This window comes from Panulirus ornatus, chromosome 43, assembly GCF_036320965.1.
Source record: "Panulirus ornatus isolate Po-2019 chromosome 43, ASM3632096v1, whole genome shotgun sequence".
Lineage (NCBI taxonomy): Eukaryota > Metazoa > Arthropoda > Malacostraca > Decapoda > Palinuridae > Panulirus > Panulirus ornatus.
The window spans coordinates 7668031-7691355 of record NC_092266.1 but is presented as its reverse complement, the minus strand read 5'-3'; the positions used below and the strand labels follow the sequence as shown (position 1 = coordinate 7691355).

Genomic DNA, 23325 nt, shown 5'->3' with positions numbered 1-23325 from the left:
CCAGCTAATCACTGGTGGTGGCAGGAACATACCCAACCAACCATTGGTGGTGGCAGGAACATACCCAGCCAACCACTGGTGGTGGAAGGAACATACCCAGCCAACCACTGGTGGTGGCAGGAACATACCCAGCCAACCACTGGTGGTGGCAGGAACATACCCAACCAACCATTGGTGGTGGCAGGAACATACCCAGCCAACCACTGGTGGTGGCAGGAACATACCCAGCCAACCACTGGTGGTGGCAGGAACATACCCAGCCAACCACTGGTGTTGGCAGGAACATACCCGGCCAACCAGTGGTGGTGGCAGGAACATACCCAGGTCACCAGTGGTGTTGGCAGGAACATACCTAGCCAACCACTGGTGGTGGCAGGAACATACCCAGCCAAACCAGTGGTGGTGGCAGGAACATACCCAGCCAACCAGTGGTGGTGGCAGGAACATACCCAGCCAACCAGTGGTGGTGGTAGGAACATTCCCAGCCAACCACTGGTGGTGGCAGGAACATACCCAGCCAACCACTGGTGGTGGCAGGAACATACCCAGCCAAACAGTGGTGTTGGCAGGAACATACCCAGCCAACCAGTGGTGTTGGAAGGAACATACCCAGGCCAACCAGTGGTGGTGGCAGGAACATACCCAGCCAAACACTGGTGGTGGCAGGAACATACCCAGCCAACCAGTGGTGGTGGAAGGAACATACCCAGGTCACCAGTGGTGGTGGCAGGAACATACCCAGCCAACCACTGGTGGTGGCAGGAACATACCCAGCCAACCACTGGTGGTGGCAGGAACATACCCAGCCAAACAGTGGTGTTGGTAGGAACATACCTAGCCAACCAGTGGTGTTGGCAGGAACATACCCAGCCAACCAGTGGTGTTGGCAGGAACATACCCAGCCAACCAGTGGTGTTGGCAGGAACATACCCAGCCAACCAGTGGTGTTGGCAGGAACATACCCAGCCAACCAGTGGTGTTGGCAGGAACATACCCAGCCAAACCAGTGGTGGTGGCAGGAACATACCCAGCCAACCAGTGGTGTTGGCAGGAACATACCCAGCCAACCAGTGGTGTTGGCAGGAACATACCCAGCCAAACCAGTGGTGGTGGCAGGAACATACCTGGCACTCTGGTGGTGGCATCATGGACTGACAACATTTCATGTGGCTGATGCCAACATTACAACATTTTTGGTGTCTCCTTCCGAATGATAACAATACAATGTCCCTATCTGCTAATGTACTGTGGTCCTATCTACCCCTATCTACCCCCTATCTACCCCTATCTACACCCTATCTACCTACATGTAGTACAAGGCTATTGTATTGCCAAGCTGGACGATGGTAGACCTCTCTCTCTCTCTCTCTCTCTCTCTCTCTCTCTCTCTCTCTCTCTCTCTCTCTCTCTCTCTCTCTCTCTCTCTCTCTCTCTCTCTCTCTCTCTCTTAGTTCCCATTTTATCACCTTTTTTCTTTTAAAAAAGAAAATGGGTTGTCACCGAGGGCTAGTCCTCCATCTACACAATGGAAGAACCAATCACTATGTTGTCTATCCACGTCTATCCACTTGCCCCTCGGGACCAAGAGTCTGGTTTGGGGGTTCTTCACTGAAAAAAAGAAGAAGAAAGAAAGGAACCAAAGGAGGATCTTGCATATTATCATAGCGTTTTGCGTAATGTCTAAGACATATATGATCACTTCACTGTTTTGGGTTATTGCAACACTACACTTCACTGTCTGGTTTACCACCAGGGAGGGCTACGTTCTCGCCCCTTATGGGAGCAGTGCATCTTGCAGTGCCCCTCTGAGCAGTGAAAAACCCACTTCCAGGAGGAGGAGGAGGAGGAGGAGGAGGAGTGTGTTGTTAAGGTCACAAAACCCCAGAATGCGTTTTCTAAAAGGATCACAAGAGCAACAATAAAGATATGTATTGCAGTGCCTAACATTACCAGTGGCTCTCTTTATTGCCTCGGAATTTGGCGGGTGTGGCTGTAAAGAAGCCAAGACGGTTGAAAGTGCGCGCGCGCGTGCACGGCTGAGTGCGCGCGCGTGCACGGCTGAAGTGCGCGCGTGCACAGTGGAGTGCGCGTGCACAGTGGAGTGTCCCCCTTTTTTTTTTTTTGGAAGACGGGCGGTAGGTTGTCAACCCACGATCACCGGGGTCATGTGACACACCACCGAGGTCATGCGACACAAAACCCAGGTCATGTGACACAACACACACGGCCGGTGATTCAGATGGACACTTCTGCAGTGTCCAGGTCAGTCTCTGCGACCAGAACCTGGTTATTGCAGTGTCCAGGTCAGTCTCTGCGACCAGAACCTGGTTATTGCAGTGTCCAGGTCAGTCTCTGCGACTAGAACCTGGTTATTGCAGTGTCCAGGTCAGTCTCTGCGACCAGAACCTGGTTATTGCAGTGTCCAGGTCAGTCTCTGCGACCAGAACCTGGTTATTGCAGTGTCCAGGTCAGTCTCTGCGACCAGAACCTGGTTATTGCAGTGTCCAGGTCAGTCTCTGCGACCAGGACCTGGTTATTGCAGTGTCCAGGTCAGTCTCTGCGACCAGAACCTGGTTATTGCAGTGTCCAGGTCAGTCTCTGCGACCAAAACCTGGTTATTGCAGTGTCCAGGTCAGTCTCTGCGACCAGAACCTGGTTATTGCAGTGTCCAGGTCAGTCTCTGCGACCAGAGCCTGGTTATTGCAGTGTCCAGGTCAGTCTCTGCGACCAGAACCTGGTTATTGCAGTGTCCAGGTTAGTCTCTGCGACCAGAACCTGGTTATTGCAGTCTCCAGGTCAGTCTCTGCGACCAGAACCTGGTTATTGCAGTGTCCAGGACAGTCTCTGCGACCAGAACCTGGTTATTGCAGTGTCCAGGTCAGTCTCTGCGACCAGAACCTGGTTATTGCAGTGTCCAGGTCAGTCTCTGCGACCAGAACCTGGTTATTGCAGTGTCCAGGTCAGTCTCTGCGACCAGAACCTGGTTATTGCAGTGTCCAGGTCAGTCTCTGCGACCAGAACCTGGTTATTGCAGCGTCCAGGTCAGTCTCTGCGACCAGAACCTGGTTATTGCAGTGTCCAGGTCAGTCTCTGCGACCAGAACCTGGTTATTGCAGTGTCCAGGTCAGTCTCTGCGACCAGAACCTGGTTATTGCAATGTCCAGGTCAGTCTCTGCGACCAGAACCTGGTCATTGCAGCGTCCAGGTCAGTCTCTGCGACCAGAACCTGGTTATTGCAGTGTCCAGGTCAGTCTCTGCGACCAGAACCTGGTTATTGCAGTGTCCAGGTCAGTCTCTGCGACCAGAACCTGGTTATTGCAGTGTCCAGGTCATTCTCTGCGACCAGAACCTGGTTATTGCAGTATCCAGGTCAGTCTCTGCGACCAGAACCTGTTGTTGCAGTGTCCAGGTCAGTCTCTGCGACCAGAACCTGGTCATTGCAGTCTCCAGGTTAGTCTCTGCGACCAGAACCTGGTTATTGCAGTGTCCAGGCCAGTCTCTGCGACCAGAACCTGGCTATTGCAGTATCCAGGTCAGTCTCTGCGACCAAAACCTGGTTATTGCAGTGTCCAGGTCAGTCTCTGCGACCAGAACCTGGATCTTGCAGTGTCCAGGTCAGTCTCTGCGACCAGAACCTGATTATTGCAGCGTCCAGGTCAGTCTCTGCGACCAGAACCTGGTTATTGCAGTATCCAGGTCAGTCTCTGCGACTAGAACCTGGTTATTGCAGTGTCCAGGTCAGTCTCTGCGACCAGAACCTTATTATTGCAGTGTCCAGGTCAGTCTCTGCGACCAGAACCTGGTTATTGCAGTCTCCAGGTCAGTCTCTGCGATCAGAACCTGGTTATTGCAATGTCCAGGTCAGTCTCTGCGACCAGAACCTGGTTATTGCAGTGTCCAGGTCAGTCTCTGCGACCAGAGCCTGGTTATTGCAGTGTCCAGGTCAGTCTCTGCGACCAGAACCTGGTTATTGCAGTATCCAGGTCAGTCTCTGCGACCAGAACCTGGTTATTGCAATGTCCAGGTCAGTCTCTGCGACCAGAACCTGGTTATTGCAGTCTCTGGTACTCCTTGCCCTCGAACCTCTTCTTGAGCGCCTTCATCTTACTCTCGCCCTTGCTGGACTTGACTCGCTTATCTGTGTTCTCCGATTTCTTATCATTGACTTCCTTTCTTCTGACACCTTTGCCTTCGTGGTCCTTCTTCTTCGAGCCGGTCAACTTGGCCGACTTGACAGTGTTGGTGCTCTTGGCCGACGCGTTGCTCTTGGTCGACGCGGTGCTTCTGGTCGAAGCCGAGCTCTTGCTTGACATTCCGCTCTTGACGGAGGAGGAGGTGCTCTTGACGGAGGAGGCACTCTTGTAGGAGGCGCTGCTGTGCGTGGAGGCACTGCTTCTGACGGAGGAGGTGCTGGCTCGGGAGAGGTTACTTTTGAGAGAGGTCGTGGAGGTGGACGACTCACGCCGACCCATACCGCTAAAGTTCTTCTTATCCGGGGTGCTCCTGGTGCTGGACGTACCCGAGGGCGACGTCGACGGGGACCTGGACATGGCTCGGGCGTGTAGGGTATTCAGCGAAGCGCCACTACCTCCAGCAGCAGCCGCTGCCGCCGTTGCCGCTGTGGCCACGGCCATGGCGGTAGGAGACCTGGCCGGAGATGGGGAAGGTGATGAAGAAGATCCTGTGGGGCTGTGAACCGCTCGGGGCAGCACGCCATGGTGGTGCTCGATTTGGCTCACAAGTTTTTGGGCACACCTGAGGTGAGGAAGGTAGTGTTAGTAGTAGTCATGTCACGACACCAGGTGGCAAGCGTGTGTGCACCCACACCCAACCCAACCCGCCCTCACTGCTGTCCTGGGCACAAAACGTAAACTTGTGTCTAGGTTCGTTAACACATACGTTACGTTAACACACACATACGTTATACGATCATGGCGTCATGTCGACTACGTTATTAATGGCTTTTCACAAGCGTTACGTCTTGTGCTCACGACACAGATGTTAACCTCCAATGGTATAGAGGGAAGTTTTCGTGGTAATGTTCACCTTAATTTAACCGGCATTTAACAGTTAAACATGGCTCATAGTGAAGTTAGAACTGACTGTATCATGATGACTGTCGAGAAGCGCTGACATAACACTGTTCTGACACAGATACAAGAACACATCAAAGTCTCAAGATCAACACAATGATAATGGCCTTATGTATATATATGTGCAAGAGAATCTCAACTTTTTAAAACATGATCACAATGAAAACAACACAATGGAAGTCCAGTTATTTATATGAATATATAAAAAAAAAAGTGCATTTCTTAAAGAGTGACAGGGTCTACGGTGGCTTTTAGGAAAACGGCAATGAGTATGGAAGGGGGAGAGGGGGAACTGGTTTTGGAGGCCGAAGTCATGCTGTGAGTGGTATTGGTCATAGTGGTAGGTAGTAGTAGGTAGTGGTAGTGGCAGTAGTAGTAGTAGTAGTGATGGTAAATGGTTCAGAATAATGTCATGCGCATGCCACAGATCTGAGGTTCTCATTGAAAGTTGGAGCAAGATGGAGGAGAATTCTGCAGCGCCTCCTTGCGCGACATGCTGCTGTTCTATATATATATATATGTGTGTTGCTCTCTGGCTCCTCCTGAGGGCGTGACTGGGTCCAACTGCTCACCTCACACCGGAGGTCTCATGTCTCAAAACCAATGAAGTCATCATCAAGAACTTAAAAAATACATAGTGGACAGTAAGGCTATGGTCATCAATTGATGATGTACGGGTTTGGCCTGTCCTCGTCTTCAATTGATGACCAACGCCCACGGAAGTTGCACGCCTCTTGGGCGCCGCGCGCGGTGGCTAACAATTTCAAATGAGCAGTTCATGGTCGTTAACAAAGATCTGTGATAAAATCGTTGCTTGTGAGAGCTGCAGAATGTCCCTTTATAGAGAGCTTCTAACCACAGGAGGAACCCTTCGTGTATCACTGCTAGCTAAGTCTGGATTAAGCTGTCAAGTGAAATGGCACTTGTCTCCTGGAAAGTGTGTCACAGGATTGAATAAACACTGAAATATACTGTGCATCAATGTGTTACCTACAGAGGTGTGTGAACACGACAACCATTAGCCTGTTAAGTTGAGCGCACACAAGCAGTATTAATGACAGTTGTCACAGAGGTATAGTACTGTAGAGGTGATTATCTTCCAACACTGAACATTCAGTTGCCCCCAACCAATCACTTAACTCTTTAGTTGTGTCAAGAGTTCTCCACAACCCAGATGGTGATACGATTTGCTGCAGTTACCCCTCTCACTCTCCCCCTCGCCTTCCATTTTCTTACAAAGCCCTGCGTAGGCCACAAGGAGAGTTGTTGAGGAAGCGAGCAAACTTTAATGTAAAACTGTTCAAATATATAATGAGTTCTGGAGTACCCGTAACTTGTATGTTAACCATAATTGTATCATTTAATAAGTAAATGTCTTGAATAAAACATTAGTGTAAGTGATCGTCAAAAAGGAAAAATGCTTGGCCTGTCATCTGAAAATAAAGTGGCCTTTTCTAATGTTGACAATAAACTGGGCACTAAGTGTTTGAAGTGGGGGAAGGTTGGCTTTGTTATGTACCTTATTCTAGTAGAAGATGATTTCTCTTCCAATTCTTTTTCGTTGATGAATTCTGTGTATTCCTTTATGGTTGGCAGTCTCCCCAAGGCCTCCTGTAACCACAACCTCACTTAGAAAGCACAACACACAAGAGTTAATGCATTAAGTATAATAGACGCAATCCCATGCATTGAATGTACACAAATCCGATCAACTGAAGGCATCATCATTATGGGAGTGGCCCAAGCTACACTCAGGCCTAGTCATGCAAGCGGACCCGGCTACACAACTGCTGCTCTCACAGCTAACCCACCACACTGGAACTACGATGTTAAGACACGCGAGCGAGAGCAGGGCTGGCGACACCGGCTGGTATGGTTCTTGCTACAGGCAGCTAAATAATGCATACAGAATTGACTAGGAGATCCCCCTTCCCATGATCACCATCTGTAGCAGTCATTAACAAGACTGATCGAGGCACACTGTGGTGGTGTAGCAATCATCAATAAGACTGATCGAGGCACATTATGGTGGTGGTGGTGGTGGTATGTACAGATCCCTCCTGTATTATTGAACTTGGACTGGTGCCCAGGGCGTGTTTCTGGACTGACCCGAGTGAGTGTATGCAAGTGAGACGATAGAAGTCAGGGTAAACGAATCACTCATTCATGAATACTGCAGTTGGTGTGCCTTACCCCCGACTGTCTGGTCATACAGCTACAACCTACACTACTGTATTTAGCAGAATACACCTGGGGACGTCATCTACAGCGGACACTACCGCTAGGGGAGAGAGAGATGATGAATAATAATAATGCACTTGGCTGCGTCTACGAGTGTACATCAACCAACCAGCCATGCAGCAGTTGTGAAGGTGAAGTTAAACATCGACTTACGGTGTATCATTAAGTCTGTATTGCTTTTGTGCTTTCTGGGGCAACAGTTCTTTTCTCAGACATTCTGGACATGACCACAATGGAAAGCTCGTCTCAAATACAGTTAAAGGGAGAATTAGCTTAGTCTGACATATCAATCGTTACAATGAATATAGGATGTTCAGAGCTGAGGGTTTACGACCATTTCTGTACGTTGTTCTGGGTTGACCAAAGAGTTGGAATATGGGAGAATGTCTCTACGTATACATGGAGCAATCTGGTTATTATTAAGATATACTGAGGTGTCTTAAATACAACCTAATATACTGAATGCAGGAAGTGAATATACCAAGTGAATCTATTTGACACATTGTATCAAGTATTGAGTATTTAGAGTCCATCATCAATTAAGATTAATAATTAGATTTGAATTTCCTGTAAGAAAACACAAGTTCAGTCTACATGCATGAAGTATGTAAACATAAAGATGACGTTAGTGTGTGTCTGCTGGAGTGGATGAGCGGCCTCACAAGCTTCCTCTATTCACCTGAGGCGCCACTTTGTTCTCTCGTATGTGAACCCGAGGTGGACGGGAGTTGGGTGGGTGGCGACAGGGAGGTTCATGGTATTCGTCAATTCTAATCTGTGGAGGACCTGGCTGGAGCGGCTCCTTGCTCCGGGCACCGCTCTTGCTTGAGACCTGTCGTAGAGAGTAGCGTCAGTGCAAGCTAATGGTAACGAGGAAGACTCGTAGCACAGGTGATCCAGTCGCTTAAAGCGGGAGGAAGATGCCATGTTAGGAAAGTGTTCAGAGGTTGTTAAAGTGGATCATGGACTGAGTCTGTGTGTTCACTCACTCAAGATGTTACTCATCGTAAATACTCACCAGTTATACTCACCTGTCCTTCTCCTCAGTGACTCGATTCATTGGCTGAGGTCATGGTTACGAGACCGTAACGTACCGGCTAAAGATCCGGTCCCGGACGCGTAGCCTCGGCTCCGTACCCGGAACAGTCGCTCGGGTTTGTTGATACGGCATTCACTAAAGATCGATCGATCGATCGATAGATAAATAGACAGATAGACAGATAGACTGATAGATAGGTAGATAGACAGAGAGATCCAGTGGGCGGATACTACGCTGTACTTACCCTGTTTCTTACCTTCTTCCCTGGAGGGAGACGCTTGGCGGTGTATACTGCCACAGGCCGGCCCAGCTTGACCCGACCCTCACTCCGGTATGACCCTCCGCTGCTGCTGCTGGCGCTGCTCACGTTGGACAGTCCTGCAAGTGGAGGAACACCTCATGCCTTCCATCACACACACACACACACACACACACGCCCTCACCCCTGAGCCAGCCTTCCTCTCCAGAGCAAGGGCGACAAAGGCGCGACCCACACACGACAGAGCACTGAGAACAGTTACCGGCTGCGCAGCAACCACAAAACCCCACCACCTGCAGAAGGCCCTCCCAGTTCCTCCCAGGTCCTCCCAGGTCCTCCCAGGCCCTCCCAGGTCCTCCCAGGTCCTCCTAGTTCCTCCCAGTTCCTCCCAGATCCTCCCAGGTCCTCCCAGTTCCTCCCAGGCCCTCCCAGGTCCTCCCACGTCCTCCCACGTCCTCCCAGGTCCTTCCAGGTCCTTCCAGGTCCTCCCAGGTCCTTCCAGGTCTTCAGTCGATCTTTACAGCACCACAAGTGGCTTCATTTGAATTCTTATCTTAACTACAGATTAAGTAAGAGCAAACAGTGGGACTTTCTCCTCTAACAGTTAATGTGTCTCCTATTACATGAAGCAGATCTAACATGAAATGATAACAAGAGCAGGACTGGGATGGTCGTGGGCGTGGTCAAGATGACTTCTTTATCCCAGGAATTCTGATGAACCTTACATGATATTAATAACAGTGTTAACAACGTTAGTTGGAGATATCATAACAGTGTTAACAACGGTAGTTAAAGAGATTATAGCAGTGTTAACAACGGTAGTTGGAGATATCATAACAGTGTTAACAAGGGTAGTTAAAGAGATTATAGCAGTGTTAACAACGGTAGTTGGATGAATTATAGCAGTGTTAACGACGGTAGTTGGAGATATTATAGCAGTGTTAACAACGGTAGTTGGATGAATTATAGCAGTGTTAACAACGGTAGTTGGAGAGATCATAGCAGTGTTAACAACGGTTGTTGCATGAATTATAGCAGTGTTAACAACGGTAGCTGTATAGGTTATAACAATGTTAACAATGGTAGCTGGATAGATTATAGCATTGTTAACAACGGTAGTTGGAGATATTATAGCAGTGTTAACAATGGTAGTTGGACGAATTATAGCAATGTTAACATAGGTAGTTGGAGAGATTGTACCTGTGTTAACAACGGTAGTTGTATCTATTTCAGCACTGTTAGCAACGGTAGTTGTATAGGTTATAACAATGTTAACAACAGTAGTTGGATGTATAATAACAGTGTTAACAACGGTAGTTGGATGTATAATAGCAGTGTTAACAACGGTAGTTGGATGTATGATAGCAATGTTAACGACGGTAGTTGGATATTTTATACCAGTGTTAACAACGGTAGTTGGATAGATTATAGCAGTGTTAACAACGGTAGTTGGACAAATTATAGCAGTGTTAACAATAGTAGTTGGATAAATTATAGTAGTGTTAACAACGGTATTTGGAGAGATTATAGCAGTGTTAACAACGGTAGTTGGATGAATTATAGCAATGTTAACAACGGTAGTTGGAGAGATTATAGCAGTGTTAACAACGGTAGTTGGATAGATTATAGCAGTGTTAACAACGGTAGTTGGAGAGATTATAGCAGTGTTAACAACAGTAGATGGAGAGATTATAGCAGTGTTAACAACAGTAGTTGGATAGATTATAGCAGTGTTAACAACGGTAGTTGGATAGATTATAGCAGTGTTAACAACGGTAGTTGGAGAGATTATAGCAGTGTTAACAACGGTAGTTGGATATATTATAGCAGTGTTAACAACAGTAGTTGGAGAGATTATAGCAGTGTTAACAACAGTAGTTGGAGAGATTATAGCAGTGTTAACAACGATAGTTGGAGAGATTATAGCAGAGTTAACAACAGTAGTTGGATAGATTATAGCAGTGTTAACAACGATAGTTGGAGAGATTATAGCAGTGTTAACAACAGTAGTTGAAGAGATTATAGCAGTGTTAACAACAGTAGTTGGAGAGATTATAGCAGTGTTAACAACAGTAGTTGGAGAGATTATAGCAGTGTTAACAACAGTAGTTGGAGAGATTATAGCAGTGTTAACAACAGTAGTTGGAGAGATTATAGCAGTGTTAACAACAGTAGTTGGATAGATTATAGCAGTGTTAACAACAGTAGTTGGATAGATTATAGTAGTGTTAACAACAGTAGTTGGAGAGATTACAGCAGTGTTAACAACAGTAGTTGGATAGATTAAAGCAGTGTTAACAACAGTAGTTGGATAGATTATAGCAGTGTTAACAACGGTAGTTGGATAGATTATAGTATTGTTAACAACGGTAGTTGGATAGACTATAGTATTGTTAACAACAGTAGTTGGATAGATTATAGCAGTGTTAACAACGGTAGTTGGATAGATTATAGTATTGTTAACAACGGTAGTTGGATGAATTATAGCATTGTTAACAACGGTAGTTGGAGAGATTATAGCAGTGTTAACAACGGTAGTTGGATAGATTATAGCAGTGTTAACAACAGTAGTTGGATAGATTATAGCAGTGTTAACAACGGTATTTGGAGAGATTATAGCAGCGTTAACAACGGTAGTTGGAAGGATTATAGCAGTGTTAACAACAGTAGTTGGATAGATTATAGCAGTGTTAACAACGGTATTTGGAGAGATTATAGCAGTGTTAACAACAGTAGTTGGATAGATTATAGCAGTGTTAACAACGGTATTTGGAGAGATTATAGCAGTGTTAACAACGGTAGTTGGAAGGATTGTAGCAATGTTAACAACAGTAGTTGGATAGATTATAGCAGTGTTAACAACGGTATTTGGAGATATTATAGCAGTGTTAACAACGGTAGTTGGATAGATTATAGCAGTGTTAACAACAGTAGTTGGAGAGATTATAGCAGTTTTAACAACGGTAGTTGGATAGATTATAGCAGTGTTAACAACGGTAGTTGGATAGATTATAACAGTGTTAACAACAGTAGTTGGATAGATTATAGCAGTGTTAACAATGGTATTTGGAGAGATTATAGCAGTGTTAACAACGGTAGTTGGAAGGATTATAGCAGTGTTAACAACAGTAGTTGGATAGATTATAGCAGTGTTAACAACGGTATTTGGAGAGATTATAGCAGTGTTAACAACGGTAGTTGGATAGATTATAGCAGTGTTAACAACGGTAGTTGGAGAGATTATAGCAGTGTTAACAACGATAGTTGGATAGATTATAGCAGTGTTAACAACGGTATTTGGAGAGATTATGGCAGTGTTAACAGCGGTAGTTGGATAGATTATAGCAGTATTAACAACAGTAGTTGGAAGGATTATAGCAGTGTTAATAACAGTAGTTGGAAGGATTATAGCAGTGTTAACAACGGTAGTTGGATAGATTATAGCAGTGTTAACAACGGTATTTGGAGAGATTATAGCAGTGTTAACAACGGTAGTTGGAGAGATTATAGCAGTGTTAACAACGGTAGTTGGATAGATTATAGCAGTGTTAACAACGATAGTTGGAGAGATTATAGCAGTGTTGACAACGGTATTTGGAGAGATTATAGCAGTGTTAACAGCGGTAGTTGGATAGATTATAGCAGTGTTAACAACAGTAGTTGGAAGGATTATAGCAGTGTTAACAACAGTAGTTGGAAGGATTATAGCAGTGTTAACAACAGTAGTTGGAGAGATTATAGCAGTGTTAACAACAGTAGTTGGAGAGATCATAGCAGTGTTAACAACAGTAGTTGGAGAGATCATAGCAGTGTTAACAACGGTAGTTAGAGAGATTATAGCAGTATTAACAACGGTAGTTGGAGAGATTATAGCAGTGTTAACAACAGTAGTTGAAGAGATCATAGCAGTGTTAACAACGGTAGGTGTATAGGTTATAACAATGTTAACAACTGTAGTTGGAGAGATTATAGCAGTGTTAACAACAGTAGTTGGAGAGATCATAGCAGTGTTAACAACGGTAGTTGGAGAGATTATAGCAGTGTTAACAACAGTAGTTGGAGAGATCATAGCAGTGTTAACAACGGTAGTTGGAGAGATTATAGCAGTGTTAACAACAGTAGTTGGAGAGATTATAGCAGTGTTAACAACAGTAGTTGGAAGGATTATAGCAGTGTTAACAACGGTAGTTGGAGAGATTATAGCAGTGTTAACAACGGTAGTTGGATAGATTATAGCAGTGTTAACAACAGTAGTTGGAGAGATCATAGCAGTGTTAACAACAGTGGTTGGAGAGATCATAGCAGTGTTAACAACGGTAGTTGGAGAGATTATAGCAGTGTTAACAACAGTAGTTGGAAGGATTATAGCAGTGTTAACGACGGTAGTTGGAGAGATTATAGCAGTGTTAACAACAGTAGTTGGAGAGATTATAGCAGTGTTAACAACAGTAGTTGGAGAGATCATAGCAGTGTTAACAACGGTAGTTGGAGAGATTATAGCAGTGTTAACAACAGTAGTTGGAAGGATTATAGCAGTGTTAACGACGGTAGTTGGAGAGATTATAGCAGTGTTAACAACAGTAGTTGGAGAGATCATAGCAGTGTTAACAACAGTAGTTGGAGAGATCATAGCAGTGTTAACAACGGTAGTTGGAGAGATTATAGCAGTGTTAACAACAGTAGTTGGAAGGATTATATCAGTGTTAACAACGGTAGTTGGAGAGATTATAGCAGTTTTAACAACGGTAGTTGGAGGGAATGAAGACCTCCCCCCCATACGATGGAGTTGTGGGGGGGGGGGGCCAGACCCGAGTGTGTTAAGATAACTGAGTCTCCACAACGTAGGACGCAGCGGGTTATGGAACCCACGCGGAGCGTGTGTGTGTGGGCGCGCTGGGCTGCACGACCAGGAGTGGGACGCTCCTCCTCCTCCTCTCCTTCTCCTCCTCCTCCAGCCCTCCCTCATCACGCACGCGCCTACGTGCGCGTGGTGCCTCCTCCGTGGCGCCACGCCGCGAGTTGGGCTGGGCTGCACGACCAGGAGTGGTATGCTCCCCTCCTCCTCCTCCTCCTCCTCCTCCTCCTCCTCACGCACGCGACTACTTGCGCGTGGTGCCTCCTCGGTGGGCGCCACTGCGCGTGTTACTTCCTGCCGTTCCCGGGACACGTCGCTCCGACGCACACAGCCAGTCACCTCACCATCGTCTCCCTGGGTGAAGGTGGTTGACGTCCAAGGTCAACTCTTGAACTCTGGTCGTATCCGACGCTCTTTCTTCGAAGGCGTTTGAACGCTTCGACGGTCCTGCAATGAACGTTTGCTTGCAACCGCTGCTGGTTCAGGTCCAGGTCAGCAACCGCTGGTTCAGGTCCAGGTCAACACCCGCTGGTTCAGGTCCAGGTCAACAACCTCTGGTTCAGGTCCAGGTCAGCAACTTATGAAGGACCAGCTGTCATCTTCGCCTTCTACACTGGTCCAAGACCTGACGCGTCGCGTCGCCAGCTCCTGACGCAGAGTTGGCATGCGTCTGCCTTTCGTGGATCCTTCGATCCCGAACGCCGGCGAAGGTGATCCCATAATGTGGGCAGGTGGGAGAACGACCATTTGCCGCTCCCGCTTGGCTGTTTTCGGCACGCTAGACCGGGAGGATTGGCTGCGCGTAGCGACTACCACGGAACGAAAACCCGCGACGAGGGTGAACGCTCCGATAGGATTCGTACAGTCCTACCGCCCGTAGGAAGCTGAGGACAGCAGTCAGGAGATGAAGGCTGCCGCTGTGCTCGAGTCCTGGATCCTCCCTTTTGGAGCTGGACGACTTGCAACTCTCAGGTGTTGATGGACCTGTGCTGGATGGCCAATCAATGGAGCCAGGGCTTGAAGTCGCAACCACTGAAGTTATTTGTCCTAGGGCGAGTCCTTCGTGGTGGCGACTGCCACACTCGGGCCTGGCGGGCCCTATAAGTTCATCGTGGGGCGCGGTGGTCTGAAATGTTGCCCTGAGCCATTTGTCTCAGGGTGACAGACACGCCACGATCAAGGTAGCCACAGAACACGCCAGGCAGCTGATAAACTTCTCTGTGTCGCGTCTTACGCCACCGGAGTCGTGGTGAAGACGGAACAACACAGCCAGCGAACCCTGGCAGCGCACGCCGGACTGAGGATGATCCTTTGCGTGGAAAGTCGTCTTCGCAGGGAACAAAATACCGTAAAGTTCAGAGACTTTGCGAAAAGAATTAGTCTTTGATCGCTAGACAGATTTTGGAAGGCGATTGGGAGGTACCCCCAACTTCGACTGGGTCGCAAACCCTCTTACCCCTTTTGGGAAGGTCTCTTCTCTCGACCATCTGAGCCAGACAGACGTGTCATTACTAACTATGATCAACCATGTGAGTAACTAGCAGAGGTTATTAACCATGGGTGAGGTAGTACACCACCTCAACGCCACCAAGACATCCGCCACCGAACCTAACGGAATGGTAGACGCGTCTCTTGAAGTCCGTCCCTCCGCGGGTCCTCTGCGGCCAGCCACGTCTGCGTTGCTTGAGCCAGCAGTCAAGGCTAATAGAACGGGTGCTCGTACCCAAGGTACCCAACCCAACCGAACCCAAGGACTACAGACCAATTCCCATCTCTGGTGCCGTCGTCCGACTACTTCATACGATCGATGGAGCTCAAAAGGCATTCGTCCCAGTGGATGGATGTCTTGAGAACCTCACGATCTTGGATGCGATCGTCGGTCGTGCGCGGCGGGCACACGCCCCCACGGTGTGCACCTGGCATTCCTCGACATGGCCAGAGCATTCGATAGTGTTAATCATAACACTATCGAGCGGGCCATGTCGCGGAAGGGCATTCCAGCCCCCGTCAAGGTGTATGTCATGTGGACGTATGACCGAGCCTTCACACACATCGAAGGCAGCGACGAGATGTCGGGAAGGATAAACATGACGCGTGGGGTCCAGCAGGGTGGCTCCTCATCGCCCATTCTTTTTAACCTTGTGATTGACGACGGAGTCGCAAGGGTTAAAGTATCGGGCGTTGGGTGTTGGATTCGGCGACCAGATAGTATCGGTTTGCCGATGATTTAGTTCTGGTGGCGGAGACTGGCTTGCGACAGGCGACCAACATCATGACAGAGACACGGGGGGAAAAGTGTCGGTCCCTCAGCATGGAGGTGGACGGCAAGCGCAAGACTTGATACGTGGGAGACTAAAACCCCATTTTAAACCCAAGGGTAGGTAAAGGAGACTATAGAAAGTGTTAAAAAGGGTGGGTGAAGAGACTATAGCAGTGTTAACAACGGCAGGTGAAGAGACTATAGCAGTGTTAACAACGATAGCTGGAAAGATTATAGCAGTGTTAACGGTAGGTGAAGAGACTATAGCAGTGTTAACAACGGTAGTTGGAAAGATTATAACAGTGTTAACAACGGTAGGTGAAGAGACTATAGCAGTGTTAACAAAGGTAGGTGAAGAGACTATAGCAGTGTTAACAACGGTAGGTGAAGAGACTATAGCAGTGTTAACAACGGTAGGTGAAGAGACTATAGCAGTGTTAACAACGGTAGGTGAAGAGACCATAGCAGTGTTAACAACGGTAGGTGAAGAGACTATAGCAGTGTTAACAACGGTAGGTGAAGAGACTATAGCAGTTAACAACGGTAGGTGAAGAGACTATAGCAGTGTTAACAACGGTAGGTGAAGAGACTATAGCAGTGTTAACAACGGTAGGTGAAGAGACTATAGCAGTGTTAACAACGGTAGGTGAAGAGACTATAGCAGTGTTAAGAACGGTAGGTGAAGAGACTATAGCAGTGTTAACAACGGTAGGTGAAGGGACTATAGCAGTGTTAAGAACGGTAGGTGAAGAGACTATAGCAGTGTTAACAACGGTAGGTGAAGAGACTATAGCAGTGTTAACAACGGTAGGTGAAGAGACTATAGCAGTGTTAACAACGGTAGGTGAAGAGACTATAGCAGTGTTAACAACGGTAGGTGAAGAGACTATAGCAGTGTTAACAACAATAGTTGGAAAGATTATAGCAGTGTTAACAACGGTAGGTGAAGAGACTATAGTAGTGTTAACAACGGTAGTTGGAAAGATTATAACAGTGTTAACAACGGTAGGTGAAGAGACTATAGCAGTGTTAACAACGGTAGGTGAAGAGACTATAGCAGTGTTAAGAACGGTAGGTGAAGAGACTATAGCAGTGTTAAGAACGGTAGGTGAAGAGACTATAGCAGTGTTAAGAACGGTAGGTGAAGAGACTATAGCAGTGTTAACAACGGTAGGTGAAGAGACTATAGCAGTGTTAACAACGGTAGGTGAAGAGACTATAGCAGTGTTAACAACGGTAGGTGAAGAGACTATAGCAGTGTTAACAACGGCAGGTGAAGAGACTATAGCAGTGTTAACAACGGTAGGTGAGGAGACTATAGCAGTGTTAACAACGGTAGGTGAGGAGACTATAGCAGTGTTAACAACGGTAGGTGAAGAGACTATAGCAGTGTTAACAACGGTAGGTGAAGAGACTATAGCAGTGTTAAGAACGGTAGGTGAGGAGACTATAGCAGTGTTAAGAACGGTAGGTGAGGAGACTATAGCAGTGTTAACAACGGTAGGTGAGGAGACTATAGCAGTGTTAACAACGGTAGGTGAGGAGACTATAGCAGTGTTAACAACGGTAGGTGAAGAGACTAGCAGTGTTAACAACGGTAGCTGGAAAGATCATGGTAGTGTTAACAACGGTAGTCAGAGATTATACCTAAGAGCGGTAGTTAGAGATAACTTAGCAGTGTTAACAACTGTATTTAGAGAGATTATGATGGTGTTAACACACACACACACACACACACACACACACACACACACATATAAACACACACACACACACACACACACACACACACACACACACACCTGCCTCCTCCTTCCCTCCCCACACCTTCTCACCACAAACACCTTCCCTCTCTCTCTCTCTCTCTCTCTCTCTCTCTCTCTCTCTCTCTCTCTCTCTCTCTCTCTCTCTCTCTCTCTCTCGTAATTACAATCTCATCCTTCTCTTCCTCCTCCTCTTTTTCACTTCCTCTTCTTTCCCTTCTCCTTGTAGGACCCAGGCCCTCCTCGTCTCCCTCCTCGCCTCCTTTATTACTACTCAAGGCTACCGATCCATATTTTTCTCACATATTCATCAACATGTGTGCAATATGTTGTTTTTGCCTCCCACCTTCTCCCTACATCCACCTTAGATTGCATGTTCTATGCACAAGGTGATGTGTCATATATATATATATATATATATATATATATATATATATATATATATATATATATATATATATATATATATATATATATATATATATATATATATATATATATATATTTTTTTTTTTTTTTCATACTATTCGCCATTTCCCGCGATAGCGAGGTAGCGTTAAGAACAGAGGACTGGGCCTTTTTTGGAATATCCTCACCTGGCCCCCTCTGTTCCTTCTTTTGGAAAATTAAAAAAAAAAAAAAGAGAGAGGGGAGGATTTCCAGCCCCCCGCTCCCTCCCCTTTTAGTCGCCTTCTACGACACGCAGGGAATACGTGGGATGTAATCAGCTTTTTGAAGCTGATAAACTACACACACACACACACACACACACACAAAGGAAACGAGGAACAGTCGAAGTTATAATAATGTCTCGTGACACAATGTCTCGTAACACAATGTCTCGTAACACAATGTCTCGTGACACAATGTCTCGTAACACAATGTCTCGTAACACAATGTCTCGTGACACAATGTCTCGTGACACAATGTCTCGTAACACAATGTCTCGTAACACAAGGTCTCGTGACACAATGTCTCGTAACACAATGTCTCGTGACACAATGTCTCGTGACACAATGTCTCGTAACACAATGTTTCGTGACACAATGTCTCGTGACACAATGTCTCGTGACACAATGTCTCGTGACACAATGTCTCGTAACACAATGTTTCGTAACACAATGTCTCGTGACACAATGTCTCGTGACACAATGTCTCGCGACACAATGACTCGTGACACAATGTCTCGTGACACAATGTCTCGCGACACAATGTCTCGTGACACAATGTCTCGCGACACAATGTCTCGCGACACAATGTCTCGTGACACAATGTCTCGCGACTCAATGTCTCGCGACTCAATGTCTCGCGACACAATGTCTCGTAACACAATGTCTCGTGACACAATGTCTCGCGGCACAATGTCTCGTGACACGATGTCTCGCGACACAATGTCTCGTGACACAATGTCGCGACACAATGTCTCGTGACACAATATCTCGCGACACAATGTCTCGTGACACGTCTCGCGACACAATGTCTCGTGACACAATGTCTCGCGACACAATGTCTCGTGACACAATGTCTCGTGACACAATGTCTCGTGACACAATGCCGGAGACCGACTGCGAATAAGATAGAGAGAGAGAGAGAGAGAGAGAGAGAGAGAGAGAGAGAGAGAGAGAGAGAGAGAGAGAGAGAGAGAGAGAGAGAGAGAGAGAGACAATCCCAGATATATATAGTTCATTGTTGGAGGGAGGGAGGAAGGTTGATGTGGTGGAGATGACATGAGTCTCTCCCACATTGACATGAGGCCGGTGGAGGTGGATGATGTACACCCGTGTGGTTCGTGCATAACTCTTGTACGTTTTGAATAAAAGTTCTTCACTCCATGAATGTACATGACGTCCCCAGCTGTGTGTGTGCATGATAGATAATGTGTATGACGCCCCTTCCTGAGTGTGTGGATGAGAGAGGGGACGTCCCTGAGTGTGTGGATGAGAGAGGTGACATCCCTGAGTGTGTGGATGAGAGGTGACATCCCTGAGTGTGTGGATGAGAGAGGTGACGTCCCTGAGTGTGTGGATGAGAGAGGTGACATCCCTGAGTGTGTGGATGAGAGAGGTGACATCCCTGAGTGTGTGGATGAGAGAGGTGACATCCCTGAGTGTGTGGATGAGAGAGGTGACATCCCTGAGTGTGTGGATGAGAGAGGTGACATCCCTGAGTGTGTGGATGAGAGAGGTGACATCCCTGAGTGTGTGGATGAGAGGTGACGTCCCTGAGTGTGTGGATGAGAGAGGTGACATCCCTGAATGTGTGGATGAGAGAGGCGACATCCCTGAGTGTGTGGATGAGAGAGGTGACATCCCTGAGTGTGTGGATGAGAGGTGACGTCCCTGAGTGTGTGGATGAGAGAGGCGACATCCCTGAATGTGTGGATGAGAGAGGTGACATCCCTGAGTGTGTGGATGAGAGGTGACATCCCTGAGTGTGTGGATGAGAGAGGTGACATCCCTGAGTGTGTGGATGAGAGAGGTGACATCCCTGAGTGTGTGGATGAGAGGTGACATCCCTGAGTGTGTGGATGAGAGGTGACATCCCTGAGTGTGTGGATGAAAGAGGTGACGTCCCTGAGTGTGTGGATGAGAAAGGTGACATCCCTGAGTGTGTGGATGAGAGGTGACATCCCTGAGTGTGTGGATGAGAGGTGACGTCCCTGAGTGTGTGGATGAGAGGTGACATCCCTGATTGTGTGGAATAGGGGTGACATCCCTGAGTGTGTGGATGAGAGAGGTGACGTCCCTGAGTGTGTGGATGAGAGAGGTGACATCCCTGAGTGTGTGGATGAGAGGTGACATCCCTGAGTGTGTGGATGAGTGGTGACGCCCCTGGGTGTGTGGATGAGAGGTGACGCCCCTGAGTGTGTGGATGAGAGGTGACATCCCTGAGTGTGTGGATGAGAGGTGACATCCCTGAATGTGTGGATGAGAGAGGTGACGTCCCTGAGTGTGTGGATGAGAGGTGACATCCCTGAGTGTGTGGATGAGAGGTGACGTCCCTGAGTGTGTGGATGAGAGGTGACATCCCTGAATGTGTGGATGAGAGGTGACATCCCTGCGTGTGTGGATGAGAGGTGACATCCCTGAGTGTGTGGATGAGAGGTGACATCCCTGAGTGTGTGGATGAGAGAGGTGACATCCCTGAGTGTGTGGATGAGAGAGGTGACATCCCTGAGTGAGTGGATGAGTGGTTGCCCCCGCCCCAATTGGATGCTAATTTTCACACACATCATAACACAAAACCATAATTAGTAAGAATATTTTAGTTATCTATATTCACAATTATATTTAATCTTTTTCCTAAATTAATCATGTCTTCACTGTGGTCAATACAATTATCCTTTATCATATAAATTATCTACATTGTTTTAGGATCAAAGTTCACAAGTTAAAGTTCTGTGTACATCTACTTTTTGCTCACTTGTGGCCAGATTTTCCAAGTATTATAAGTTTAAGTATTATTAGATTTTCTAAGTATTATAAGTTTAAGTATAATTAGATTTTCCAAGTATTATAAGTTTAAGTATAATTAGATTTTCCAAGTATTATAAGTTTAAGTATAATTAGATTTTCCAAGTATTATAAGTTTAAGTATAATTAGATTTTCCAAGTATTATAAGTTTAAGTATAATTAGATTTTCCAAGTATTATACGTTTAAGTATAATTAGATTTTCCAAGTATTATAAGTTTAAGTATAATTAGATTTTCCAAGTATTATAAGTTTAAGTATTATTAGATTTTCTAAGTATTATAAGTTTAAGTATAATTAGATTTTCCAAGTATTATAAGTTTAAGTATAATTAGATTTTCCAAGTATTATAAGTTTAAGTATAATTAGATTTTCCAAGTATTATAAGTTTAAGTATAATTAGATTTTCCAAGTATTATAAGTTTAAGTATTATTAGATTTTCCAAGTATTATAAGTTTAAGTATAATTAGATTTTCCAAGTATTATAAGTTTAAGTATTATTAGATTTTCCAAGTATTATAAGTTTAAGTATAATTAGATTTTCAAAGTATTATAAGTTTAAGTATAATTAGATTTTCCAAGTATTATAAGTTTAAGTATTATTAGATTTTCCAAGTATTATAAGTTTAAGTATTATTAGATTTTCCAAGTATTATAAGTTTAAGTATTATTAGATTTTCCAAGTATTATAAGTTTAAGTATTATTAGATTTTCCAAGTATTATAAGTTTAAGTATAATTAGATTTTCCAAGTATTATAAGTTTAAGTATTATTAGATTTTCCAAGTATTATAAGTTTAAGTATTATTAGATTTTCCAAGTATTATAAGTTTAAGTATAATTAGATTTTCCAAGTATTATAAGTTTAAGTATTATTAGATTTTCCAAGTATTATAAGTTTAAGTATTATTAGATTTTCCAAGTATTATAAGTTTAAGTATAATTAGATTTTCCAAGTATTATAAGTTTAAGTATAATTAGATTTTCCAAGTATTATAAGTTTAAGTATAATTAGATTTTCCAAGTATTATAAGTTTAAGTATTATTAGATTTTCCAAGTATTATAAGTTTAAGTATTATTAGATTTTCCAAGTATTATAAGTTTAAGTATTATTAGTTATTGATAAACAATATCCACGAAATATGGTTCTATGTATTAGAGATTTTGATATAAAAATTAAGTTTATTTCTCTAATTCTAAAGTATAATACATCAGAAAAGTTGAAACAAAAAGTAAGTTAGATATTAAAGCTAAAGATATGACTTATACAACGATGTATAAGTATGAGAGTCACTCCTAATACAGCGATGTATGAGAGTCACTCCTAATACAACGATGTATAGATATGAGAGTCACTCCTAATACAGCGATGTATGAGAGTCACTCCTAATACAACGATGTATAGATATGAGAGTCACTCCTAATACAGCGATGTATGAGAGTCACTCCTAATACAACGATGTATAGATATGAGAGTCACTCCTAATACAGCGATGTATGAGAGTCACTCCTAATACAACGATGTATAGATATGAGAGTCACTCCTAATACAGCGATGTATGAGAGTCACTCCTAATACAACGATGTATAGATATGAGAGTCACTCCTAATACAACGATGTATGAGAGTCACTCTTAATACAACGATGTATGAGAGTCACTCCTAATACAACGATGTATGAATATGAGAGTCACTACTAATACAACGATGTATGAGAGTCACTCCTAATACAACGATGTATGAGAGTCACTCCTAATACAACGATGTATGAGAGTCACTCCTAATACAGCGATGTATGATAGTCACTCCTAATACAACGATGTATAGATATGATAGTCACTCCAAATACAGCGATGTATGATAGTCACTCCTAATACAACGATGTATAGATATGATAGTCACTCCTAATACAACGATGTATGATAGTCACTCCTAATAAATACAACGATGTATGATAGTCACTCCTAATACAACGATGTATAGATATGATAGTCACTCCTAATACAACGATGTATGATAGTCACTCCTAATACAACGATGTATAGATATGAGAGTCACTCCTAATACAGCGATGTATAGATATGAGAGTCACTCCTAATACAGCGATGTATGATAGTCACTCCTAATACAACGATGTATAGATATGATAGTCACTCCTAATACAGCGATGTATGATAGTCACTCCTAATACAACGATGTATAGATATGATAGTCACTCCTAATACAACGATGTATGATAGTCACTCCTAATACAGCGATGTATGATAGTCACTCCTAATACAGCGATGTATAAGTATGAGAGTCACTCCTAATACAACGATGTATGATAGTCACTCCTCATA

At 45.1% G+C, this 23325-nt stretch overlaps 1 protein-coding gene across 2 annotated transcripts in view; it reads right to left on the bottom strand.

The window, feature by feature from the left end:
- Nucleotides 1–3658: 3658 nt before the first annotated feature.
- LOC139762571 (uncharacterized) overlaps nucleotides 3659–23325 on the bottom strand; it is a 442924-nt gene continuing 423257 nt past the window's right edge. The window contains exons 5-8 of one of the 2 annotated variants that reach the window (XM_071687600.1): nucleotides 8630–8751; nucleotides 8014–8166; nucleotides 6613–6704; nucleotides 3659–4755 (exon numbers count right to left, since the gene is read on the bottom strand). In XM_071687600.1, coding sequence (XP_071543701.1) covers nucleotides 4050–4755; nucleotides 6613–6704; nucleotides 8014–8166; nucleotides 8630–8751 — 1073 coding nt within the window. In that variant the 3' untranslated portion in view covers nucleotides 3659–4049. Of the gene's footprint in view, nucleotides 4756–6612; nucleotides 6705–8013; nucleotides 8167–8617; nucleotides 8752–23325 lie in introns of both variants that reach the window. The other variant, XM_071687599.1, reaches the window with a different exon arrangement.